This window comes from Mugil cephalus, chromosome 18, assembly GCF_022458985.1.
Source record: "Mugil cephalus isolate CIBA_MC_2020 chromosome 18, CIBA_Mcephalus_1.1, whole genome shotgun sequence".
Lineage (NCBI taxonomy): Eukaryota > Metazoa > Chordata > Actinopteri > Mugiliformes > Mugilidae > Mugil > Mugil cephalus.
The window spans coordinates 6750603-6777446 of NC_061787.1; the positions used below are offsets into that span (position 1 = coordinate 6750603).

Genomic DNA, 26844 nt, shown 5'->3' on the forward strand with positions numbered 1-26844 from the left:
GGAGTGGGCGCCGGGGGTGGGTGGGGAGTGTTTGAGCTGTGATCAGTGTGCTATGAGAGGGCTGCACAGTCCTCACCGGGCCTGGGCCCGTCCACAACAACACAACACCACACAGCTGCAGCGGAGGGCCTGCAGGCCTCAATGGACGGGGGTCAATACAAACTCTGTGGGGACCAAGACATACCAAATCAGGGGAAACAGGGCAGAAGGAGGGGGAGGGGGCGCACTTTTCCACTCCTTAGTCTAGATTTTTAAAAAAATATATATATTTTTTTAGGAGTTTCTCTTAATATTTAACTCTACAATTAAAAATAAATGCATATCCAGGTTCAACTTTAAGGTCTCTGCAAAGTCTAATTGTGAGCTGAGCAGAAACGGCGGCGCACTACCCAGCTCTGGGATTTTTGGGAGCCAGTCCCTATTGTTCAGATCCCTCCTCCTGCTTGGGAAGTGGGAGGACCCGAAAAGGCGTCGCAAAAGGGAGAATTGTTTGAGAGCTCAGTCATCCAAAAACGGCCTTTCAATGTGAGAACTTGGGGAGCCGAAGAAAATGTCGGTGGCATCGCAGTAAATTACTAAAGCAGCGAGGCTTTAGAGGGGCAGAAGAGAAGTTTGAAAAGTGTCGGTTTTTTGGGGACTAAAACTCGAGGAGAGACGCGAGGAGGAGATCGTCCGCCGAAAAACGAGGTGTGAGCACCAAGTAGAGCAGTTTTGGTGAGTTTGATCCGTTCATGCGGTCCGTGTTTTTGCGGCGTTAACGCTTCTTCGCAGCACAACATTACAGATATAGACAAATGTATCGGCAGCGGTGCGTGTTTGCATCTTTTGCGGAACTCTTTACCGACACGTATGTTACTTTGTCTCCAGGGAAAGTTGTGATGTTGGTGTTTGATCACCCGTTCGTGCTGGTGACTACTTTTTAATAGCCGCATTTGTTTTTGTTGTCTTTTTTTTAATCTTACTCATCCACAAGTAACTTCGCTACAAACTTGCAGCACCTCTGACTTCTTTAGTCGGATTCCAGTGCGCGGTTTGGTTCTTGTTTTAAAAAAGAAAAAAAAAGAAAAGAAAAAGGAGTAGTTTTCGGACTTAGCCTGTTGTTGGTTTGGAGGAACCCCTGCGTCCATGTTTTCCAAACTTTTCCTTAATTTCCTGCCCGTGTTTGCCGACTGGTATACACGTACACGGAGAGGTATCGGGCTCGTGTGACACGTCGCGGAGATTCACGGCCGGGTTTTTGGACTTACGCGTGTTTTTCTCGGGGAAAATGTGTGCACGGGATGCAGGCCGCAGCCTATAGTCGCTCCCATAGGGTAACAGAGAAGCAGACATGGTGAGCTCTGCCAGATTTACCCCCATATGAAAACCGGGGAGTGCGGCAGTGCGTAAAAGCGGTTTGTGAGAGCTGTAGTGAAAGCACAAAAATGTTGTGCGCGTATTTGTCCGAAAGTTTGGTTTGTCCTCGCATCATCCCAGTGCGCTGCTCGGTATGAGCACATTGCACCGCTGTCATTACCAAACCATAACTACCTGAGTGCCCCCCCTCCTCCTCATCCCTAACCTGGTGTCAGAATAACCTCATTAAAGCCTCCAATAAACTGACAGCTGCTCAGAGGAGCAGGCGCACAGGAATGCAGCATCTCGTCTGCTCGCTGTCAGGAGCCTCTCCTGATATCATCCTCTCGCTCAGGTCAGATTTAATGAGAAAATGTTTGTCTTAATCCGCGGGGCCGCTAATGAGCCTTGGCCGGGGTGTTGCTCGGGGGCCCTTGCAGAAACAGCCGCGGGGGCTCAAGTTTCCAGCCCCCAGGTGTCGTTTTTTGTTGTTTGGATTACATTTAGCCTCCGCTGCCTCGCATGGAGGGACCTCGGCGATTCTGTGACAGACATGGCATCAGACAAGAGGGCCCAATTGTTCCCTCTGAATCAATGTCACTTGGATTAAAAGTCGAAACGAATGGCCTGGCCTCCCCCCAATTAGGCGCACAGTTTATAAGCGAATTAATTGGTCTCAGTGGAAAAGGAGCCTCTTGTTGTTTGGATGCAGGGTTTGTTGTTTTTTTTGTTTTTTTTTTTAAATGTTTTTTTGTTGTTGATCATCTCTGGCAGGCCGGTGGATCAAAGTTAAACTTAATGATTTCAGTCTGATTATCCGCCTGTTTCTCACACTGCTCTGGCCCTTTCAATTATTTATGTGGAGCATGGATGGAAAAAAAAACTCCAATTAGGGCTCATAATCAATTACACAGGATATTAAGCAGAAAGTTCCATCCACACTGGGTAGAAACTGTGAAATTAAGGTCATATCTGTGCAGAAAGTCCCTGTAGAGTCATTAGTAATAACATGTTTTTATGAATTCGGGGCATTTGAAGCTGCCAGAATAACAAATCTTTCCTCAAAGTGCGGAGGCATGGCATTCAAACCAGCCTGCAAAACATCAATCTTCAGCTTTTCTGCTGATTAATAGTTGGAGACAGTTTCGGGCAGAAATATCAAATGTCCGCTGTCGTCCTGGCCTCCAACATGCGAGGATTTGTTGCTTTTAGCGTAATCTGATATTAAACCGAATATTTGCAAGGATTCTGGAGCTGTTGCTCAAACCAGACATCATCTGATTTTGATCTTTTTCTGGTACCATTTACAGAAGAAATTATGTAAATAAGTATTAGTTACAGCCTTTTAATGTGGATTAGATCCATTTCTCATTGACGTAGACACCCTTTAACTGATTAAGATGTATTAAAAAGTCCCAAAATCCCCAGAAGTGGTGGAAGTGTGTGGCTAAAAACGAGCTACTATGCACCGTGACCTGTAGATCTGGACAGGAAGCTTACTGTATGGTAGTATGGTAGCGACAGGGCCTTTTTTACAGTGGAGCATGAACTTGAAATTACATTTCATTGATCTTGGTTACCTTCCAAACACACAGGAAGCTCCCCACTATTTTGCTAGTGGCTGTTTTTTTTTCATCCATCCTATAGGAGCTGAGATTTCATAAAGCTCGTAAAGAAACGACACCGTGTGGATTTAGGTCTGCGGCCAATAGAAATAGAGTCTCCCGCTCGTATCTTTTCAGTTTTTAGTTCGAAAATTGACTTATGATGTAAGATACGAGGTGTAGGATAGGATTTAACTTGTTCGACTCCCGCCCTCGTGCAGCCCTGGTGTGTTTTCACATCTGGATGTAAATCAGGGTCCGTAGATGGAGCGCGAAGATGCTTTTTCGAGATCACGAGCAGCGGGCGGATCCATAAGGACTCCCGCTCGTCGGCCCCGGGTCTCGTGTTTGTGCGAGCCGGGAGTTCTGGCCGCGGCGCTGGGAAGCAGCATTGTTATTGTAGTGGGTGTAACATTGGCGTTAATTGACAAAGGAGGGGGAGAAGAAAAAAAAATCCTTCCTGAGGGCACGCTTTCATCTCTATGACAGCGGGTACACTCACGCAGTCATAACAGCCTGCAGACAGAATCGCTGGGCCTTCGCTGCAACTTACGTCGTGTGAGCGGCGGCTCCCGTCCAATCAAGACAGCGTCTTTCGCGCTGGAATGCATCACTGCAGCCGTCGGCCGGCCTCACCTGTGCGGTCATTTTGAGATTAGCGCAGCAGGAGAAGAGCTGAACGTGAGGGAGAGGAGGGTGTTTACGCTATATAATTTCAGCGGGAGTTATCCCCGGGTTAATGTACTTTTCATAAACCAGCGAGGAACGCACCAAATAAGGCCGCCTCCTTTTCCACTGGTGGACGTTATTGGCCTGTTGACATACGGTGCATTAGCCCTCCAGCACTGACAGATTGGAGGCCTGGAGCTCGGGCCCCGTGCCCTTTGGGAGGGTTTCTGTGTCCAGCCGGACATCGGATAACCAAAGAGGGACACCTGGACCGGCAGGTGGCCGGGGTCCAGACCCCTCCCCTGGGGCTGCATACCTCTCCTCTCCTGATCCTCCCTGTCAGCCAGGACCACAGAGAGCGAAAGAGAGAGAGAGAGAGGAATGCGAGGTTGAAAAAAAAGAAAAGAAAAGAAAGTTCTGATAGAGTTGCGGAGGCCAATTAAACTGTGATCAAACAGACTTTCGAGGACGAAGTAGAAAAGAATTAAAGGCAAATATGCGTCGCAGTTTTGACGTGTGCGCAGCGTTTTTTTGAAAAGGCAGCTTTGAGCGTATCTCCACAACTCGTGTTATCGTGCCTAAATCCATTGTTTTAACAGCCTAATAGGAATTATCCAAAGCCTTTAAACCAGTTGAGTTGATTTGTTCCACTACTTAAAGCAAAAAGTTAAGAAGCTCTTGATTGGATAATGAAGTTACCAAAGCCACGCTCTCCTTCGCTCCCTTTTCCACGCACACATTAAGAGTGTGGTGTGTGTGTGTTGTTAGATCATTGATCAACTCCAGGCTCAAGTAAGAAAGCAGCATCTGTGTGTGTGTGTGTGTGTGTGTGTGTAGACAAATAGCCCTGTGTGTGCAAAGCAGATATTTGGACAAAGATTAGGGGGTGTTATTACGAGCCGAAAAGGCAGCCCAGACACTCTAATAGATCACTCAAAGGCAGGCTGTTCCCTTTTTCCTCGCTCAGTCCCGTGCGCAGTTGTGTTGTGATGTTTTTGCCTCGTATTTTGGTCCGTTTCCTGAAGAAATCCTCCTGGGCATCCATTCACAGGCGGGAGGAATATTTATTTGTTTTCTCCGGCATGTGCGAGGGGAAACAATAAAAGAAAGCAGCAAAAACAAAAATACAATTTCAAAAAAAACAAAAAAAGCAATCGTCAAGGAATCTGACTTGTGTTCCAGGGCTTTAACCAATAATCAGATTTATAGCGTTGCACCAGAGAGAGACAGAGAGAGAAGGAGAGAGAGGGAGAAAAAAAACTCATCATTGAAGAATGTCAAACTGGCAGGAGAAGACATGATTCAACAGAATAAATCACTGGGCACCAGATTAGCTATAGTTATTGGGCCCCTGAGGTTATCAGAGCTGGAATTTTCCATCGGCGGCGCAGCTCTGTCTGCCGTCCAACCCCGTATCCGCGTGAGGTTTTTCGTTTTATGACATTTCGGAGCAGGATAACGCACATCCGTGACTCTGAGTGACGGCACAAATGGTAGCTCTGCTTTACCACGTCTCACTCACACTCACACACACACACATCCCATCTTCTGAAACTGAGAGCTCTCTTTGAAACGAGCCCCCCTCTTCTCCCCTCCTCCCCTCCTTCTTCCAGCTGTTTCTCCTCTCAAGAACCTCTTTCAGACCCATGAGTTTCACTTTAGAACCGTGGAGAAGGGACTCTGTTGCACCATCTCGGACACCCTCGCCTTTCTCTCCGATTTCCTGCCTCCTCTTCTTCTCCGTTTTCCGATCCGTCCCCGAGCCTGTTTTTCGCCGTAACTTTTTTACGGCTCGTCCTCCTCCGTCTCCTCTGCCTTATCTCGATTTACTCGTATCTGTTTTTCATATAATATTTCGCATCGCTTTGCTTTTCTCTTCCTTCCTTCGTCTCCCGCTGAGAGTTGTAGGGCCAGGCGGCCTCCCCTGCTCTCCTTTTTCTTTTTTTCCTCCCGGTTCCTGCTGAATAATGGGGAGAAATTGCTCTTGATTTATAATTGGTTCCATTCACTCTGATGCATGCGCTGCCAAAAGGAGTCGGGGGGCCCCTTTAACCCACCCCACATCCCTCCCTCCCTCCCTCCACTGCCTCCGCCTCCCCTCCCTCCCCTCTCTCCCGACGATGCAGGAACACACAGGGAGCCGGCTGCATATACATATATATATATATGTGTGTATATGTACAGCTATGTGTGTCTATAGTGGTGTGCCTGTATTGTATCTCTGGGCCGATGGGATAAGTGGCAGCCTGTTCTTCAGCCTGTTGACATTTGGTGTTGGAAAAACTTCCTGAGGGCTGCGTATTTATGTGCCCGTGTGAGTATACTTTCGCCATGTGATAGGAGTTTGTGTGATTGCTTCTGTGTCACCGAGTGTGTCGGAGCGAAGGGAAGAGCGGTTGTGGGCGAATGGAATATGTAACTGCATCAGCATTCGTCTCTGTGTGTGAGAGATGAGGATGGTGAGATCTGTCCGTCTACTTTGATACTTTTTTCTTTTCTTTCTTTATTATAACTTTTATTCTCTCATACATCTTTGCTCTTTTCATTATTTCAGATGTTTTCTTCTTTCCATCCATCCATTCCTTCCTTCCTCCCTTGATTCTTGTTTCTTTCCTCTTTCTATCTACTATTCCCTCTATCTTTCAGCCTTCCTTCCTTCCTTCCTTCCTTCCTTCCTTCCTTCCTTCCTTCCTTCCTTCCTTCCCTCCCTTCTTCCTTCCTTCTCTCTACTATTCCCTCTATCTTTCAACCTTCCTTCCTTCTGTCTATTTCCTGTATCATTCACTCTTCCTTCCTTCCTTCCTTCCTTCCTTCCTTCCTTCCTTCCTTCCTTCCTTCCTTCTGTCTACTATTCCCTCTATCTTTCAACCTTCCTTCCTTCCTTCCTTCCCTTCTTCCTTCCTTCTCTCTACTATTCCCTCTATCATTCAGCCTTCCTTCCTTCCCTCCTTCTCTCCTTCCTTCCTTCCCTTCTTCCTTCCTTCTGTCTACTATTGCCTCTATCATTCAGCCTTCCTTCCTTCCTTCCTTTCTTCACTCTACTATTCCCTCTATCTTTCAACCTTCCTTCCTTCCTTCCCTCCTTCCTTCCTTCTCACTACTATTCCCTCTATCTTTCAACCTTCCTTCCTTCCCTCCTTCCTTCCTTCTGTGTATTCCCTCTATCTTTCAACCTTCCCTCCTTCCCTCCTTCCCTCCCTCCTCCAGCCGTGATCATCCCGTCCCGTTCCCATGGCCCTGCTGGGCCACGCTGGCATCCCACACCAGGCGGAGGAATGCGGGCCCGACGTGTTCACCATAATTAGCCCTCCGTGGTTAATTCGGCTTCGTTATCTAAATTATGCAAATGCGTCGGTGCCTAATTGATTAGAACGCCCCCCCCTCCGTTCTCTCCCATCTCCTCCCCCTCCTCCTCCTCCTCTACATCGCAGGCCTGTCCAGATCCCTCTGGTTAATCCTCGAGACGCTCTGTGGCTCGTTAGCGGGCTTGGACGGGCATATAGCTCGTTAATACTTTGTGAAGTGTGCGCATATGTGTGTGTGTCTGTGTCTGTGTGTGAGAGCGAGCATTATGAAGAAGGAGGGGGGGGGTACATTCTCAACCTCGTTAGGGATGCTTAGTTGCTTTTGATGTGTAATTTTATGGCATGAGAACGAGTGATGTTTTGAGTGGAGGATTTGGACCGGCCCCCTCTCCACCTGTTGGCCAGCGATTTTATGCCAAATAAGTCTCCATGAGCTTCTTGTTCTTGGGTTGAGCTTGTTCTTTGGGGGGTGGTGGGGTGGTGGTGGGGGGTGGAGTGGGAGACATGGATGGGAATCGATTTAGGATGTACTCTCTGCCAAAGGGTTGCGCTTGTGTGAAGTGGGACGTAGACATTTTTGGAGATTCCAGGCAGCAACATCCAGAACATGATCCAGTTTTGACCGGGACACAATTACAAATGGATGCCAGAAAACTTTCACCTTCTATTTGTCTTGTGGAAACAAATAAGAAGACGCTCATAATATATTAACGTTTGTTACTGATGATAGAAGAAGGGTAGAAAAACTTTCCTTTGTTAAATTTATTGGAGCAAACAATACATCAGACTTAAGATATATTTGCAGCCTCTGATTGAGTATCATAACTTGGACCGTTGGTTTTACCGGCGCTCAGAACAAAAACATCTCCCTGAGCTGGTTTGTTGAGCAGCCTCCCGGGACCCTCCTCCTCCTCCGTCGTCCTGCGCTCAGCCCCAGACTCTGGTCCGGAGCGAGAGGCCGGCGAACAGATTGACGGAGTGAGGGGAAAATATGTTGGGACGTTCTCTGGAACACACCCTCTCATTGACGAGGCTGCGCTCTCTCTCCTCCTGCTCGCCTGCCAGTTGACATCCTCTCTATTAATTTGAGCCGCTGTTCGGCTTTCTCAGTCAACTTTACCCCCCTCCTCCTCCTCCTCCTCCTCCTCGAACTGCCTCCATAAACCCCCTTCACCCATCTCACATCAATCCATAAAGCCACCCCCCCACACACTCTCCTCTCCTTTTCCTCCTCCTCCTCCTCCTCCCTGCCTCCACAAGCTCTCCACGCACTACTCTCAAACCTCTTGGTCATTGAGCCCCCCCTCCCTCCCCCTTCCTCTCTTCCCTCCCCCCTCCCCCCTCCCCTCCCCTCTCCTCTTTGGTCATTGAGCAGGGCCCATCAGCTCTTCCCTGGGCCCTTCAGAGTAGCGTCTCCCCTTTCTCCAGGGGTCCGCGGGGTCTTTGTCCGCGCACCGGCTCACTGCTTTACAATGACTCTCCACTCTATTAAGGTGCGTTCTGCCTGTTAGCGTCGCCAGGGGCAACCGGCCTCCCGCATGGCAGCTATGCAGCGTGGCATTGTGGGCCGCGGGCCCGAGCGGGGCAGTTGAACCCCCGGCACTCCTCACACTTGACACCGCATGTGTTTATCTAAAGGGGGGGTGGGGGGGGGCTTTGTGGTGTTTGGAGAACCCCGAGGGAAAGGGAGGGGGGGGGGAGTTTGGGGTGTAAAAAGACGTAAAACTCGGGGAGAAGGGAGGGCGAGAGGGGAATTTGGGGAGGTGATAAATATTCAACAGCTCTGCTCCTCAGAAGGAGTTACTACCCCTGCTACACCATCACCACCACCACCTCCTCCTCCTCCCCCCGCTCCTGTGTGTCTTCTCCATGCCAGAAAGCAGATGGAATGTGAGAGCTCGGGGAGGAGGCTCCAGTCGGGTTTTATCCAATTAGCAGGGTTGTCAAAATGAATTTATCCACGGAGGCAGGAGGACAATGGGACCGGCAGTGGCCCGGGAGAACAGGGGCCCCGGTGTCTTTACTTAGCACGCTCACAATGAACTTCTGTCAAGTGACTCTGTACCCCCCCCACCCCTCACCCTCCACCGCCCAACATATAAGGCGCTTGCATACCTACGTCCACGATGCATGCCTGCACACCACCTCCCCGATGTACATCCACCCAGCACAACGTTGCACGTGGATTCACCTGCTTCCAGACGAGTCTTCACGACGGCCATTAAAATGACCAAACTCTACCGTCAATCTGCTTTTGTAATGTTTATTTATAGTAGCACGAGGCGTTTTATTAATGCAGATCAGGGGCATTGTGGGTCTGTGCTCAGTATCTACACCCTCAGTAAAAGACTTTTTTTTTTTTTATCAGTTCCAAACTCTGGTATGTGAACATTCGGGGCCCCGCTGAGCCAATGGTTGAAAAATGTCAGCGTAAGCAACAAAAACCTGTATTTTTAATCCGCTTCTCTAAATCTTCGGAACCGATCCTTAAAAAAAAAAAAAAAAAAATTACAGCCCTGTCATTTTTGCTTACTTGTTTTTTAAAGTCATGTCTTCGGGGAGTCGAGTCTCACAGTAGTCACGTCTCAATTCCTCAGCATGATTACAGAAATAGTTCCACTCTCCTCTAATCATGCTTGCGCGCCGGATTTTGGCAGATTTGAGAAGTTCACACAGTTCTCTCCCCTGCGCTGTCACTGAAGTATGTTTTAATACCACAAAGCCGCTTTCGCGCAGAGTGTTTGCCACGCAGCGCTGTTCCCGGTAGTGAGGCTGCGCAGCGACGCGCACTCTTGATTTAGGGGAGCTGTCTGCGCGTGTGCTCTGCTTTGTATCAGCCTCGCTGATGCGTAGGAGGCTCTTCTCCTCCCTCTCGCGTCCGTGACCTCTCTGGGAAGGATGGATGGAAAAAGTTGGACGTGGATGTCAGGCTTTTCATCTTGAGGCAGGGTATCCGCTTAAGCAAACACAGGACCCAGCTGACTAATGAATCAAACAGATGAGAGGAGCAGGGCTGCTCTAAGGGAGCGATGATGCACGAGGCGTCTCCTCATACGTTCCGTTCTCTCTCTCCTCTCCGTGCTTTTATTTTGAAGGGACAGGTAAGAGGCTACGTGGCGAGGTCCCGCTGTGCGTCTTGTTGACACTCTGGTCTGGTGTGGTTTACGGGCACCGGGTTGGGGACAGGTGCTCGATACAGATGCACGTGTCTTTTTATGGGCAGCTGTCCCGGGTTGTGTCCATACAGCGACCGGCCACAGAAGCCACAGGCCTTCAGCTCTGCTCGCTCCTGGTCCCACAGTAGCTCGCTGTTTGTTTACAGAGCGAGCCCGCTACCGATGAGCCACTCCGAGTGGACAAGTGAGTAAATGAAGCTGTACATGTACGTATGTACGCAGGGCGACGGCTCGGGGGGGTGACTTTCATTCCTGAGGGCATGTGTCGCAACCTTTCGAGTCGTCGGTGCCCCGTCAGGGCTGAGAGATGGTGCTAGAATTTGGAGCTTGTTTTGAAATGCTCGCTGCAAAGAGAAACCAGTGGATTAAGAGCAACCGTCGCTGCCAGAGATCACATGACTGTGGTCGAATCTCTTTCAGAAGTAGCAATATACATCCTTGTATTTCAAAATAAAGTCTCACCCCTTCAAAACTCAAGGTTTTGCAACTTTTTTTTTTTTTCAAACAAGCGTATGGTTAATTTGAACTTTCCGCAGAAGGAAAGCTATAATATTTACAGAGAAACATTTTTTCATGCTTACGACAAATTTTGGCACGATCGTCGCATTTCATCACTTCTCTTTCAGCTTTTTCGGCCGCCGTTTTAGCGCCTTTAAGGCGATTGTTTCGGTTTTCGAAGTCTCAGTTCGCTAGCCAGTCAACGCCGAGCCGAGTTCCGGTTTCGTCGGGGACAGAATTAAAAACGTCGGACCTCTTTATCAGCCGAAGAGTCGGGAGTTAAGTACCGGAGCTCGGAGGTAGTCAGTGTGAATGAATGTTGCTCTGTGTTTTGTTGAAAATAAACAGTTTGCTAAAAAGTTATCCAAATCAACTTAAATGGTCATGTCAGTGTTTTTTCCAGCTCGTTTCCACTGACTAAAATGACTAACCATTACCCCGGGGCATTGTTTCTTTTCGTTTTCTTTTTTTTTTCATTTCTTTTTTTTTTTTTTTTTTTTCTTTTCATTATTATTCATGCGGAGAAATGATTTGTTGCCGTTCGTGTCGCGAGTATTAATCATCTGAAATTGTTTACGCGTCGGGAATTCGCAATTAAAACGAAGCGGAGCGATGTGTGGTCTTGTGTGGCAGTTGCAGACGCTAACAGCTGTTTTTCCATCAGCCTACTGCTTCGCTCATTTTCAATAAACGTGCCAGGCGGCTAAACAGTTTCACTGCTGCCATTAGATGATGATGATGAAGGTGCGCCGTAAGAGTTTCCATTCTCTTACTGTCCTGCTTTGGCCCCTGGTGTGAGTGAGTGCGAGTGTGTGAGTGTGTGTGCGTGCGAGCGGGGGCCTCATTAATCACCCCTCTTGCCATAATAAGATCGGGACAAATACAGTATATGTGAGAGTTTTGTGTCGATGCGGGACGGTTTATGCCCTTGAGTGTGTGCAGTGACATGTATGTATATGGGAGAGTGGGAGAAAGGGAGATTCAGTTTTTGCAGGACCACCCTCCTCATCCTGACGGGAAGTTGTTAGTTTAACCTGACAGGAAAGAATTCGGGAAACTTGGCAGCAGGCGACAAGGGAGCGAGAAAAGCTCCCCTCTCTGCATTAACCGTTAATACACTGACCATCTCCGCTTTCCTCCTCCGTGCCTGCTGCTCTGAAGTTTAAAAGAACGCTCCTCTCCTCCATGTTACACACTCCTCTCTGCTGTGATATATATTTCACCCCTCCCTCCCCTCCCGCCTCTCATTAGCCGTTCTTTGTCCCAGCTCCTGAATGCAGCCCTGTGTGTTTTCCCTCCTCCTTCCTCCTCCTCCTCCTCCTCCTCTCAGACCCCTCTACCTGTATCGGTTACACCTGAGCGGGGAGGTGGAGGGGTCGGGTTACGTCCTGCGAGAATGAGGGCGCCCCTTTGATGAGCGCTGGGTGGATGGGTGCGGGCGCAGCAGGCGGAGGAGATGGGGGTCAGAGATGAGGAGGAGGGAGGGAGGGTGGAGGGGGGCCTGACAGAAAAGAAAGGCTTTATTTGTGTCTGGAGTTGGACTGCTGAGGGTACCGCCTCGCCTGGGTTGTGTTTCGTTAATGGCTGCCTGTTTGTGTACGTGTGTTTACGTGTCGAGGAGAGAGAGAGAGAGAGAGAGAGGTGTGTGAATGAATGCGAGACTGTTTAGATGGGATGATGTACATTTCCAAAGTGGATTTTCGCGTCCGCTCCGTGTGATTGTTTTGTTTCAGTCAGAATAATATGACTTTTTGACTCCCGCTCTAACCCCCGTCTTCTCCTCTCCTGTGTGTGTGTGTGTGTTTCAGGGGGTAGTGTATGGAAGATGTCTGGAAAGCGAGACTGGACTCCGTGGGTGAAAAAGAGAAGGGCTCCAGTGTTGTGTGCTCTGGGTGCAGTACTACTCTGCTGCCTGCAGAGCGGCGCTTCAGTCACTGGTAAGTAGACGAGATGAGAGTTGAGTTTGCATCTCCTCCACTGATTCCCTTAATGTCACATGCACCCTCTCTGTCTGATAATCAATTGAGACAGCTTCCATTTCTCATTTCCATTTTTTTCCTTATATTAATCAAGGCAATGCATCCTCATTTTGTGAATGCTTTTACTTCATTTTTTCCCCCCCGAAGCACCTGGTGCAGGATAAGTCTTGGCAGAGTCAAAATATTCTGGCTCAGACACAAGGAGGTGTTTTACGTGTCTGGCAGCCGCCGCTGCAGTTTGTTTGAAATAAATTTGAAGAAGTGAGCACTTCTGCGGAGCGGTACCTCGCCACTGTGGGCGAAAAAAAGAAAAGAAGTATTGTACGCGGAGCTGCGCTGATTAGCCCTTTGAGCAAATAGATGATTGAAGAATTTTTTTTTTGATCTTCGATTTCACGGCTCGGTGTAAAAAAAAATTAAAATTTAATATGTTAAGGGAAAAAAGCTATTACTAGGGAATGGGGAAACCATTTCACCTAGACATGAGCAATCAGTGGACACAGATTGTAGGAGATATTTACGCAACGGAAAAGGTGACACAGAAAGAAAGAAAGAAAAATGGATGAAATAGAAAATGTTCAAGACTGAACAGCGACAAAGACTATATAACTCCTACATGTTTATTTCTGCTTGTATTCACCAGTTTTTTTTTAATGTTATTTTTGCATATTCTTAATAAAAAAAGTGATTTGTTGGGGGTTAGAACTGTGATTTTCTCAAGAAAGTAACATGAAAAATGCAAAGAAATATTAGCTGTGTCCTAAATCGATTTGCATCACTCCTGCAATTATTACTTCACAAATCTTTACATTCAGACTTGCATAAAGTAAAGGAAAAAAAAGCGATTCGTTGACTTTGTGTCTCAACGATTTGTGCGATCGTTTCTCCAGATGAGGTTCCCGTGTTCACCGTGGAGCCCGCGTCCGTCGTGCAGAAGCTGGGAGGCAGCGTCACCCTGCGCTGCAGCGCGCTCCCCGCCGCCGCCAACATCAGCTGGCGCATCAACGGCGAGGCGCTGGCGGACGGGGACCTGGGCGTCGCGCTGCGGCCCAGCAGCCTGTTCATCCCCACTCTCTCCAACCTGACGCTGGGCCGATACCAGTGTGTGGCCAGCACCGGCGCTGGAGCCCTGGCCAGCGTCCCCGCTAACGTCACCGCTGCCAGTGAGTAGCCGCCCACACAAAGCTGCGACAAATAAACACAAACACACACAGGCTCCTTTTGGTTTGTCGGAATATTCAAAGACCTCCTTTGACTTAATTTCCTTCAAGTAGAACAAAAACAGCGAAGGCGGTATTTGTTTGCCTAAAAACTTCACCAATGCAACATTGTAAACCTTGTACTTTTCCACTGCTTGTGGCTAGCCCGAGTTGTCCCCTCACAGAGGATACAAACCCACTGCAGCTTTGGTTAGAGGGGAACTGATTAGTTGTATAACTCTTTTATTTGTTTGAGACGGAGCAGCTGCTTTTGTTCAGTGTCATTTTGATCTAATGGAATTAAAACGAATGACTCGTAATGCTGAAGTTTTTAGCGGCCCGCTGCTGCAAGTGTTATATTTGATATGCATCATGGGACTGAGAGGGGGGTCTGGAGCTGTGAAACTTGAGCTGGAGGAATGAAAGGGACCCAGAGGCCGGGGGCCAGCCTGAGCAGGAGGAAAAGTGGACCGGGACCCAGCAGCCTGGGGGCCCCCCCCTTCCCTCCCACCTCCCCTGCCTCCATTGGCCCCTTTGCTCCCCACAACACCACATTCCTCTCCACAGGGCCCGACAGGAGGGCTCGACAGAAATTATGGCCCCATAATTGGGTAGAGGGACTGAGGGCAGATAAGAGTGTTCAGTGTTCAGTGAGGGGGGGGGTGGACGGAGGATAGCCGAACACACCGATATTGTGGGAAAAGAAAAAAAAAAAGGCAGCTGTTGACAGTATTGTTTTACACGTCGTGATGTATGAGGCTGCCATAGCTGGAGAAACTGGAGGTGTTTCAGGCCAGTCGAGACACGATCCTGACACAAGATGAGACGTGATGTCACATTCTCTGTCTCCTCGAAGCCCCCCCCGCGTTACATTAACTCCTCTCTCCGCACGTTTTTCACTCGTCGCCCTGTCACTTTCTCTGCCCCGTCCTCCTTTCATTATCGCTCACTCTCCCTCCGCCTTCGTCACCCCCGACCCTCCTCGCGTTATTACCCGTCCCCCCTCTCTCTTCTTTCGGAGCGCGTGCGAACTTATCGATGGCTCCACTGGCGAATAACTGGAATAACCACACGCGGAGCCAGACTGTTTGTCCCGCCTCTCCAGAAAACCTTCCTAATTTAATAACGGTTTCTCGTCGACCACCCCCGAAACTGCCTGAGGAATCGCTCCGCGGGGAGTGCGTGTCTGCCTTTTTTTCCTCGTGAGCCCTCTTTAGTTGTGCGCACATGTTTTTTGTGATCGGGATAGGTTGGTTCCAGACCCTCCGCACAATCCGACTCGGAGGAATCTGCGCTTTTTTTTTTTTTTTTGGCATAAGTTAAAAGCTCGAATTCTTGTGCAGACGATCACTCTCCCGTCTTGCTTTAGAAGAACAGAAACATGTATCTGCACAACGTGAACTCACAACACGTTGCACAAACACGTTGTAATTCAGGGGACGCGCACGCGGGCCTCCTACTGCTGCACATAAAGATGATGAATGCACTGTCTCTTCTGGAAATATTTGAGCGGGCCCTGCCAAGGAGCCCCGGTGCGGGGAGGTCTGCTTCACTTTATGAATGCCATCAATCCTCCGTCCATGCAGGATGCACGCACGGAAACGCCGCGTGCACGCTCGCGACGCGCGCACGCAACGCACGCTCCCTCGCACACCTGAGATGCACCCGTGTGGGGCTGTGAAGAATGCGGGGCAGCAGAGTTGTGTTGGGAGAGGAGGAGGAGGAGGAAGGTGGGATGGGTAGATGCGGGAGGGAGGGTGTGTGTGTGTGTGTGTGTGTGTGTGTGTGTGTGTGTGTGTGTGTGTGTGTGTGTGTGTGTGTGTGTGTGTGTGTGTGTGGGGGGGGGGTTGTCTGTAAAAACAGCACCTGATTGATTTAGCAAATGGAGCGCCACACGGCCTCTCCTTAAGGCTTTCTTCCCCCGTAACACACACACACCACTAAGATCGACATGCCCTGGCTGGGATTCTCATCTTTCAGAATAAGAGCTGACACAGAGTCTGAGCTTGAGTTGTGTGTGTGTGTGTGTGTAGACTCCGACCCCCCCCCCCCCCACATTACTCCCATTAAAGATCCCCCAGACTCGGCCAGAGCCGCGGATCCAGCGCGCATGGTGAATGAATCAGATGCCCGCAGCGAAATGTGTTTGCTCAGTGATTTGAGTAAATCACAACCTCCGTCCGTATCAGTAGATACCGCAGCCTTTAACTAAACGTTGCTTATTGAATCAGAGCTGTATACAGAGTGTGATCAGCTGACTGTATATATACCAGCAGCCCGGTCTTTTTTTTTTTTTTTTGCCAAAGAGCGCGACCGGTCCAAGAAAAACACTCCAGTTATAGCACCTCTGGAAAGAATGGAGAGAGGCTGTGTTTGTTAAGAATAAATCAACAAAGGCTGGTAGACATTTAATTACGTTCCTGGAGAAGTTTTATTTATCTTTCATTTCACTGTTGGACTCCAACATGACAAATTTCTCCTGTGTTTTTCCCTTCCCCCCCTTTTTCTTTTCTCGTTTCCCTCTGTTTCAAATCTTTGAAATGACAGCATCTCCTTCGCTAACATTTTTTTTTACTGGGGTTTTTTTTTTTTCTTTTTCCGGGCTTCCTAAGAGCAGAGTTTTCCTGCTTCCTCTTAAACCCAAACTTGGATATCTTTCCCTGAAACCCTATAGGCTGCCCGGATACCCACCTTTGACCCCACGTCCAGGCCTCTGGACCGCTCAGGCGCGGGTTTAGGAGGTCAGGGGTCAGATGCTGTGCAGACTGTGTGTCTGCGGGACACAGTCGAAGCACATGGCCCCAGTAATCCCACTCCCCTCCCCTGATTTCCCACAGATCTGAACCGGCTCCGGTCCCCGTATAATGTTTGACAGGATTAATGACACCTACTCCAGTGTTACAGACACCATTTTTTTTTTTTTAGGCATTGGCCGTGAAATGAGTAAACCAGGGAAATTAGCGATAGTTACAAAATTCCTGCGAGTTCCAGGAGATCGTGTTAAGACGAGCAGTGGGAAAGAGACGGAGGTAGAGCGTTGAGAAGTTGTGGGAATGTGGTTACGGCACAGCAGGCAGACGGGGCTGATCTGAGAGACACCCAATATGGGAACGGCACCCTCATCATTGCTCAGAATATTGCGGTTTTCTGCTTCTAAAGCAACGGTCTGACTGTACACGTGCGCAGTTAGATGTGATTTACTCGGCGCATTGAGACGATGAAAGAACGGTGAACTGTGTGACAGCTCTGACTTTTTTCCCCCTGCCTGTGTGTGCTTTCCAGAGCTGCGGGACTTCGAGCCTGACGACCAGCAGGAGATCGAAGTCGACGAAGGCAACACGGCCGTCATTGAGTGTCACCTCCCCGAGAGCCAGCCCAAGGCTCAGGTCCGCTACAGCGTCAAGCAGGAATGGCTGGAAACATCCAAAGGTACCGAGCTGCTCTGTCCATTAGGGCCGTCCATAATGCTCCCTATATCTCCCTGCTTCCCTCCTAATTCCTATATTATCTCCATAATTTACCGGAATGCTATAATCCTGCTATCTGGCCGCTCATAAAACTGGTGATAAGGGTGTTATCTGGAGAATGTTGAAACATGGGAATGCACATGTTTATTTTTCAAACTATTTACTTCTAAGTTGCCTGGAAGAGAAGAAAAGCTCCAGTGGTTTGTGGCTGGTATGCTGATGATGCCTGGGAGCTGTAGGTACTGATATCTGCGGCTTATCTGTGAGGAAATGAATACCACGTTGGCGAGCCTTCGCTCACTGTGCCAGGTCAGCCTGAAGGGCGCCGCTCAGTGGCCTCGGCTGACAGTGCAGCCGCTCGCCGGGGCGGCACAGTTCACCAGTTTTCCTTTGTTTCTCTTCCTCTCTCGCGCTTCGGCGTTCGGCCGTGGTTGCCACTTCACTGATCGCTCCTCTCACTCATTCGTGCAGGGAACTACCTCATCATGCCATCAGGGAACCTGCAGATAGCCAACGCCACGCGGGACGACGAGGGGCCGTACAAATGTGCTGCCTACAACCCCGTCACTCAGGAGGTCAAGACGTCCACCTCCGCCGACCGCCTGCGCATACGCCGTGAGTCTTCCGCCTCCGTTGCACTAATGACAAGACAGCGTAACTCACCAGATCACATTTGAAACCTAAAGTCACTGCCGAAAAAGCCTGCAGCTGTTGCAGCATTCACATGTGTCTCACACATGTCGATGCGCTGCGACATTCATCGTCAGACGCTGCCAGGACGCATTAGTCACAGGTGCTGACATGCACAATTCGTGCGTCTTCAAAGCCGGAGATGAAAGTGTGAAGACTTCACTTTGAGCTCTTTGTAATCTTGACGTATTTCATCGGTGACAGATGACATCAAAAAAAAAAAAAAAAAAAGCGCAAACTAAATCCCGCTGTCCTTGCATCCCACAGGCTCCACGTCGGAAGCGGCCCGGATCATTTACCCGCCGGCGCCCCGCTCCATCATGGTGACCAAAGGCCAGCGGCTGGTGCTGGAGTGCGTGGCCAGCGGCATCCCCACGCCGCAGGTCGTGTGGTTGAAGGACGGCGAGGACCTGCGCTCGCACAACAACACGCGCTTCCTCCTCAGCAACCTGCTCATCGACGCGGTCGGCGAGGCCGACTCGGGCACCTACATCTGCCGGGCGGACAATGGCATCGGCTCGGCGAGCTCCGCCAGGGTGCTCTACGACGTGCAAGTGTTTGGTGAGCAAAACCGGGGGCTGTTTACCTCGAACGTTTTAAAAGCGCTCCGCAGAGAAAACAGTTTGTCTGCGTCGCGGATTTAATAATTAGCCTGACTCCTGTTTGGCGGACTGAGGAGACGGGCCTATATGTGCGCGCGCACTCGTGTGTCTGTGTGTGTGTGTGTGTGAGACGGATGTACGGGTGGGTGGTGTTATGAAAGAAAGAGCTGGTGGAGACAGAGCTCTCTATTCTGCACCAGGACTTGATTGAGAGTGTCTAGGTTATGGATGACTGTTTTTACAGTGATTTTCTCGGTGTGCGTGCGTGCATGTTTGTGTGTGAATGTGTTGTGCGCTCGTCTCTCTGCAGCTGGCTCTAATTAAAGCCAGAGTGCTGCAGTAGCTGTAATGAGCTCTGTCTTTCCCCCTATTCACAAGCAGCCAACCATCAACTAGCTGGCCTGCGCGGCTCTACAGCCCTCCCCCCGTCATATATCCTCTACTCACACACACATTCACGACTGTGTTTTTACTCCGTCACCCATGAGTGAAAGCTGAAATGATTTATCGTCTGAAAAGATTTGACAGCTATTATTATAATGAGTTAGTCACTGCTAAGCACAAACACTGAACAGTCAGCATTTGAGTTGTGAGCTTTGCTTCGTATCCTTATATAAATATAGATTATTTGAGAGATGTATTTGTGGGTTTTGGATCGTTAGTCGGACAAACCGAGGACTTTTATACCCATTTCTGATATTTTAAAGACAAAATTATCCATTAATCTGATTAATCGAGAGTTGTAATTTCTGATTTTATTCGCAGTTACCTGCCAAGTCCGTGGTTACGTTTTTGAAACTGCTTGTTACTTGCAAAAGTCCGAAGACGGTCGCAATATAAAAAGGCAGAATCTGAAACTGTTTTAATTATCTGCGCCAGGAAAAGATATGCAGTTTATTCTCCGCTGGTTTTGTGTGGCTCCATCATCATTTTCATTTCTATATACAGACGCTTCTGCTATATAATTATGCAAACTGCTGCTGAGCTCCAGGGATGTTATCTCTGACCGGTTTCTCCCCCCCTGCCTCCCTCAGAGCCTCCTCAGGTGATAGTGGAGCTGCAGCAGCAGGAGGTCGTGTACGGGGAGACGGTGCGCTTCACCTGCCAGGCCCGCGGCAAACCCTCCCCCTCGGTGATGTGGCTCCACAACGCCCGGCCTCTCGCGCCGTCGCCCCGCCACCGCCTCACCTCCCGGGGGCTGCGCGTCTCCAACGTGGGCCCCCAGGACGACGGGCTCTACCAGTGCATGGCTGAGAACGGGGTGGGCAGCTCGCAGGCCTCGGCTCGACTCATCACGGTATCAACTGGTGAGTAGATGTTTGGAAGTTAGCAAAACTGATTCAGTTATTTCAATTCGCAGTCTTTCCATTTAATAATGCCTCTCTTTTTTTTAATTTTTTTATTTTTTATAGGGATTACCTCTCGGGGGAAGCTGCCCTCCATCTACCGCCCGCTCAGCCCAGACAAGGTGCTGAAAGAGCAGCCGCCCATAAGGCCGGGAGCCACAGGAGTCATGCTGCCGCTGGACTGCTCTGAGCTGCCGGGGCAGATATTGCCGGCAGAAGCCCCCATCATCCTTAGTCAGCCTCGCACAGGCAAGGCTGACTACTATGAACTCACCTGGAGGCCTCGGCATGAGCGAGGAGCCCCTGTCCTGGAGTATATGATCAAGTACAGAAAGGTAAATGGAGCTTGTTGATCTGGCTGAATCCTGCTATGCTTTATGTGGCGTTACAGGCGGTTTATAGGGGTTAAATTGGCGCAGGAGCTACAGCGCAGAGCATTCGCAGAACGTACGCAGACCCTAGCGCCGTAGCTGGTGTAGCAGTCTGCAAGACAGTGGCGCCGGATGGGAAATTCTTGTACCAGAAGCTTAAAATGATCATATTTTGAGGAAAATTATCGTACATAGCTGATTTGATGTTGCTCAGGACCATCTGTTACAGTAAAACATTACCACAGACCATGTAGTACAGCTTATAATGCAGTTTTACTATCAGTTTATCGTACAGAAGGTGATATTGTCGTACAAATACGGTACTTATCGTACAAATACGGTAATTATCGTACGTCTGACACATCGAGGAAAGGTTAACCGAGGAGGTTCATTGATAGAAACATTTGTACGACTCGTCTTCTGTGAAAGTTTCAGCAAAGGTTTCGGTCGCTGGCTGTTGCTGAAAGTGAAGCAGAAAATAGAAGCAAAAATGCCAAAAAAGACACAGCGCCGCCTAGCGTTTGGGTGGAGTTATCACAGAACGAGCCTTTGCCGTGTCTGTAACTGAACCCTCTGTCCCTCTCTCAGGTGGGAATCCCTCTCTCGGAGTGGACCTCCAGCAGCATCTCGGGCTCTCTCCATAAGCTGACCCTGGCCAAGCTGCAGCCAGACAGCCTGTACGAGGTGGAGATGACAGCCAAGAACTGCGCAGGTTTAGGACAACCGGCCATGATGACCTTCAGAACCGGTAAAGGTATGACGCGTGGACTTCCACTCACACCTCGACAAAAGTGTCCCGTTGGAGCTGAAACAGTCCCCAACAAATTCCCTCTATTTTCAAAAAACAACTACTTGACCCGTTAAGTAAATAATTTACACACTTGTAAAAGATTTGCATCTTTTGTTTGAACGTTTGAAGCTGACGTATGAAGTCAGAAAGAACAGAAAGATTGGGACTTGGCACCTCTCTTGGCATCCGCTTTATTTGATAAAACTGCCTTTCGTTAATCTAAAATGTGACCTTGTTCATGTTTTTTTTTTTTTTTTTCATCCACAGGTCGTAAAGAGCCAAATAATCCACCTAAAACTCCTGCCGTCCCCTCTCCAAGCCTCTCTCGTAAGCACTCACCGCCGTGTGACAAATCCTCCTCTGATTAACCAAACTAATGACGTGTACGACATGATTGCTCACTAGATACTAACACTCCTCACTCTCGCTTGCATTTCTGTCCCTGAAGGATGAGCTCCTAGTAAGTGCCCCACGTCCATGTGTTGTTGTTGTTGTTATTATCTGCGAGTTTATGTTTCCGCCTGCCTGACACCACTCCTCCTCCTCCTCCTCCTCCTCCTCCTCCTCCTCCTCCTCCTCCTTCTCCTTCCTCTGCAGCGCCCGAAGCCCCCGACAAGCCCACGGTCTCTACTGCGACGGAAACATCGGCGTATGTGGCTTGGATTCCTCGCGGTAACCGCGGCTTCCCCATCCAGTCATTTCGGGTGGAGTACAAGAAGGTGAAGAAGGCTGGGGAGGACTGGGTGACAGCGGTGGAGAACATCCCCCCGTCGCGGCTCTCCGTGGAGATCACGGGGCTGGAGAAAGGTCGGCCATCTTCACTTTCTGCTGTTATTCACTGCAATTTCCTTCTCTGGCTTGGGTGGGGGTGAGTGGGTGAGGAGGGGGTGAGTGGGTGAGGAAGGGGTGGGAGGGGGGGCAGTAGGATGTCGTACCATGTAATTACAATGATGATGTCCTGCATAATTACATTCCCACGGCCCGTAAATTCATCACCATAATGAGTGTTGTTACAGTCATTTCAGTAATTACTGCCATCAACCAAAACCATAACCGGGACACAATTGCATTCGCTCTGAAAAGGAAAACATAAAGCAAAGTGAAAACAAACATCATTAGTCAACGCGGAATATAAAGCGTCAGCCGCGAGAGACGCATTAGTGACGGGTGTTCCTGTCTCCGTAGGCACTTCCTACAAATTCCGCGTGGTGGCGGTGAACGTGATCGGCTCCAGTCCCCCGAGCGCCCCGTCCAAAGCGTACACCGTGGTGGGCGGGAAGACACACGAGCGCCCCGTCGACGGACCCTACATCACCTACAACGAGGCCATCAACGACACCACCATCATGCTCAAGTGGACGGTTAGTGTCTCGATCAAAGCGCACAGGCGCATGCATTGGGGAAAAACAAACAAATAAAATAAAAATGGGTATTATTTTAAGTTCATTGTGATCGTGACATGATTTGTTTCCCTGTCAACAGTACACTCCTGTAAACAACACGCCCATCTACGGTTTCTACATCTACTACCGGCCGACAGACAGCGATAATGACAGTGACTATAAGAAGGATGTGGTGGAGGGAGACAGATACTTTCACTCGATCACTGACCTGCAGCCTGAGACCGCCTACGATATCAAGATGCAGAGCTTCAACGAGAAAGGAGAGAGCGAGTTTGGCAACGTGGTCATCCTCGAGACAAAAGGTGGGCTGTTAATTCCTCCAAGGAGTTAAGAATTTTAAAAAGCCAAGCATCATCTTTGAGCAGGACATGTAATCCCAACAAACGGGTACTGCTAATTAGCGACGCTGTAGCTTTTAACTACCGATAGAATTTGTCAAATTTGCGTGTTATATTAAACTAGAGACATTATAGACATAACATAATAAAGATTAAAGATTTCGCATGACCCTTTGCTATCACTAGATGGCTAATAAAGGCGTCCACTTATGAGGACAACAGGTCTAAATGAAGCAGAATAAGAAGCTTCCGCAAACTTGAAACCTGTCCCCATACGAGGACGCAGGGTCTCGGGAGGATATAATGTACTGTATGTTGTTTGCAGGTCTGTTTTGGTAACATTTCTTCCACGTTCTGTTTCCTCAGCTCGTCCTAATCCCGGGCGGCCTGTTCCATCAGAGACCCCGAACCCAGGGTTTGGACCCTCCCCCGGACTGGTTCCCCGGCCCGGCGACCTCCCCTACCTCATAGTCGGCATCGTCCTCGGAGCCTTCGTCTTCATCATTGTCGCCTTCATCCCCTTCTGCCTCTGGAGGGCTTGGGCCAAACAGAGTGAGTTCTTCTTCCCAGATATTCCTTTGTTTTTGCAGGAATCAAAATCTTTCCCTCTATATTTGTATAATTCTTTTTTGGTGCTTATTTCAGAGCAAACAACAGATTTGTGTTTCCCTGCTGTGGCCGCCCCTGTGTCATCGTGCCAGTACACCATGGTTCCCCTTCAGGGACTTGCCCTGGTCGGCCACTGCCCGCTGGACTCCCACATGAGCGCGCCGCATGGCATCTACCCTGCTAACGGAGAATACGCTCCCAATGGAAAACCTCACCACCCAAAGCACTGCCACCAAGGCCTGCAGCTGGTAAGAGAAAAAAAAAGATTAGTGGTTAATTTAAAAAGGGAGCTGTGATTGTTTACTTTTCCTTATTGATGCTGAATGTGTGATGCTCTGCAGGATGATGTGGATTGTGATATGGAGTGTGACACACTTCTGCCACAGACGGTGTCAAACGGACATCTGCCCGTCTACCACTACTCCAACGGGTAAGTTTTATAAATACACACTATTATCATTTTGTGTTTAATATCAAGCTATCCCTTATCCCTTTACTAAAATATGTTGGATTCATGTTAATGTGTATTTAAAGAAATTTAAATTTGTGGGGAAATTAAAAAAAACATATGTATAAAAAAAGTCGAATCAACCAAAGATTTTGCGACCCTCCTGCAGTACCTCTGCGGACCATCTAAGGGTCATGGACCCCCAGTTGAAGACCTATGCTCTATAATTTAATGTACTGGTGGGAAATTGTCATAGTATTTAACCAATAATCACCTAATGGGGATAAAAATGGCTTTACTCTGCTGTGAATAATACAATTATTATTATTATTTTTTATTATTATTTGATTTTATTGAATAAAATCAAGATTATAATTAAACTAGTCCAGCTCTTCTCTCTCCTGTCAGCTGCTGCTTTTCCATTCACCCGCAAATATTGCAATAAAAAACTGGTAATGGAAACACACTAAAACATCTTTAAGCTCTCAAGAGGTGGTTTTTCCAGACGTATCGATATAACAGTTTATCGCAAAAGCGCAATGGAAACATTTTTTTTCCACATTTCCCCATCACCGCCAACACTGGAGATGACGCAGAGGGTTACGACTAGTTCCTTTGAAGTCCATCTCCTCCAATTATGTGATATCGCGAGACTTTACAGGAGTTGGAATCATGTACTTTATCGGAATTTCACAATTAGCGCTTTTATTTTGCGAGAAACTGCAATGGAAACGCAGCTAGTTAAGGTTACGTACTTGTTGTCTTCTTGATACACTAAGTTGCCGCTCTGATAAAGCGTCTTCGTCTCATGTTTTTTTTCCTCAGCGGCCCCGATCATCACGAACAGACGTGCTGCTCCGCCAACGACTCCACTCTCCAGCTCCTCGAATCTTCGCTTCAGCTCGTCAGTCCACAGGAAGCGGGAGGGGACGTCGGCTCCTGCGGTCGAGAGCAGGCGGAGGAGGACGTCACTCAAAGTACGTGTGGGCGCTTCCGTTGAAATCCGCTACTGACATAAATACATATTTGTTTCAAATGTTTTTACTGGGAAGCAAAAGGCAAGACGACCTTTAGTTCCGCTATATGTGCAGCAAGATAACTTTAAGGAGTGTGAGGCATTAGGCAGAACTTAAAACCTTAAAAAGACATAATAAAAAATAAAAAGTAATCATAATAATAGTAAAAGGAGCAGATAAACCCACCCACTTACCCGGCCCTGAGGTATTCTGCCCAGTAGAAATACATGTTCAGGCTGTATGAAGAACAAATACTGTACTTTCCTTTTAAAAGATGTTCTTATATTCGTCCAGTCTGTCACTTAAGACGTATCTGATTTTCTCTAGGTGGAAGGTATTGATTAGTCATTATCCAATGGTTAAAAGATGGGAGTTCTTCCTCTTCCAATGCTGCAAAATCAATTTCTTGGCACAGAGAGAGAAGACCATAAGACAGAAAGCGATATTGTGTATTCAAGAGTTTTTCTTTGGAGTTTCTGAGAAATAAAATTATGCATAAATACATATACGTGAGCGTCAAAACTGTGACAGTTAAAGACGGCTCGCAAGTCATAATTCATTCTCGCTTGTTGAAATAATTTCACAATTTAGTTTTTTGCCTCCTGCGCGTCACGGAAAAATCTGCTCTCCATCCTCTCACCACTTCTCCCTCTTTCCTGCAGAGCCAGCGTCTTTCCCGCTTCTGTCTCTAGAAGATGAAGGGATCGTCACCACGTCGTCCTCGGCGGCCACGACGCCGCAGTCCCAAGACACGATACAGGAAGTGAGCATCCTCCCTAACGAAGCGTCCCCCGAGGACGAGGGGACGGCCAACGCGACGGACGCATAAAAGACTCGTTTGAAAACAAAAAAAAAAAAGAAAAGAGAGAGACGATATTTATTTTTGTATCACAGATATTTATATATTTATGCTTTTGTATATAAGTGTCTGATTATACTGTATATAAGGTTATTTTCATATTGAAAAAAAAAAAATTTGACTGTTTATTCGTACATCTCCTCACGTCGTGTCACGGACAAAGGGAGTGCCACCTGAACTCTGTCTGCGTTTCCTGGGGAGGGATGCACGTTATTCCTCGTGTAAAGAAGATGCGACCTCGAGTCAAAGTTCAGCACTTCACTTCACGTCTAAAAACCCCCCCATCCCGCCCCCCCGGCCCTCCTTCCTCCCCCGCCACACACCTCATATCATTCCTCGTCGCCATCCTCCACCCGTAGGTACTTTAGCTTTAACAGAAACAAAGGGACCATTCGAAACCATGCTGTGATCGCGAGCTGCTTCGCGTTTTTTTGTTTTTTTTCTCTCGTTCTCAACACACAGCTGTCATTTTGTATAGCAGTAACACAAATTTATTATGCATCGTTCATCATTAACAAACTATTAACACGTGTATGCAACATAAATCATTGTTTCGGTAGCGTACAAGAGATTATATATTGTATAGTTATTTATTTTTTTGATTCCTTTTTTTTTTTTTTTTTTTTAAATCACTGAATGGGAGAGATTCTGGAAAAAAAAATGTCTTTTGACTCAGTCATCGATAAGCTGAACTTTATACTGCAACCACTTCTGTGTTTACTCATTTGCTGGTTACCAAATGACCGCCAGGCGAGGGCGCTGTGACGGGGCGTGTCAGTATTATTCCTCCCTCCCTGGTCGGTGCATCAAGTATTAGTCTTTGACGGAGACATCTGCAATCGAAATGAAGGAGAATCCCGAATCTACACTCCCCTTGTACGTGTGGCCATTCTGTGGTTGCACATGCTGGAGCACTATTGCATGTAAATAAAAGCTTATGAAATTGATAATGGGTCTTTTGGTGCATCTTTTCAACCACCTGTAGTACAGTTTCAGTTATTTTTGATGTTAAAAGTGAAAATGTTCTATATATTTAGCTCAAATAATGGAATATTATAATAATACTGTGGTGACAACCTTATAATAGTTGAACTTCAAGTGCTAACTAGCGAAGAAGGCGCAAAGTAAGAAGCAGACACA

The 26844-nt window shown here is 48.2% G+C and overlaps 1 protein-coding gene across 2 annotated transcripts; it reads left to right on the forward strand.

Annotated features, from left to right (window-relative positions):
- The first annotated feature begins 469 nt into the window (after nt 1-469).
- Nucleotides 470-26651, forward strand: boc (BOC cell adhesion associated, oncogene regulated). Of its 2 annotated transcripts, none has more exons than XM_047568025.1 (18): nt 470-714; nt 12396-12524; nt 13457-13729; nt 17048-17194; nt 17704-17847; nt 18190-18483; nt 19559-19831; nt 19937-20205; nt 20830-20989; nt 21299-21358; nt 21629-21838; nt 22217-22392; nt 22514-22736; nt 23139-23324; nt 23418-23629; nt 23723-23811; nt 24655-24806; nt 25508-26651. In XM_047568025.1, the coding sequence occupies exons 2-18, from the start codon at nt 12413-12415 to the stop codon at nt 25672-25674; spliced, it is 3147 nt and encodes a 1048-aa protein (XP_047423981.1). In that variant the 5' UTR covers nt 470-714; nt 12396-12412; the 3' UTR covers nt 25675-26651. The 2 variants fall into 2 exon arrangements, with proteins under 2 accessions (XP_047423981.1, XP_047423980.1); XM_047568024.1 differs by having other exon boundaries at nt 471-714; nt 20830-20995.
- The last annotated feature ends 193 nt before the right edge of the window (nt 26652-26844 follow it).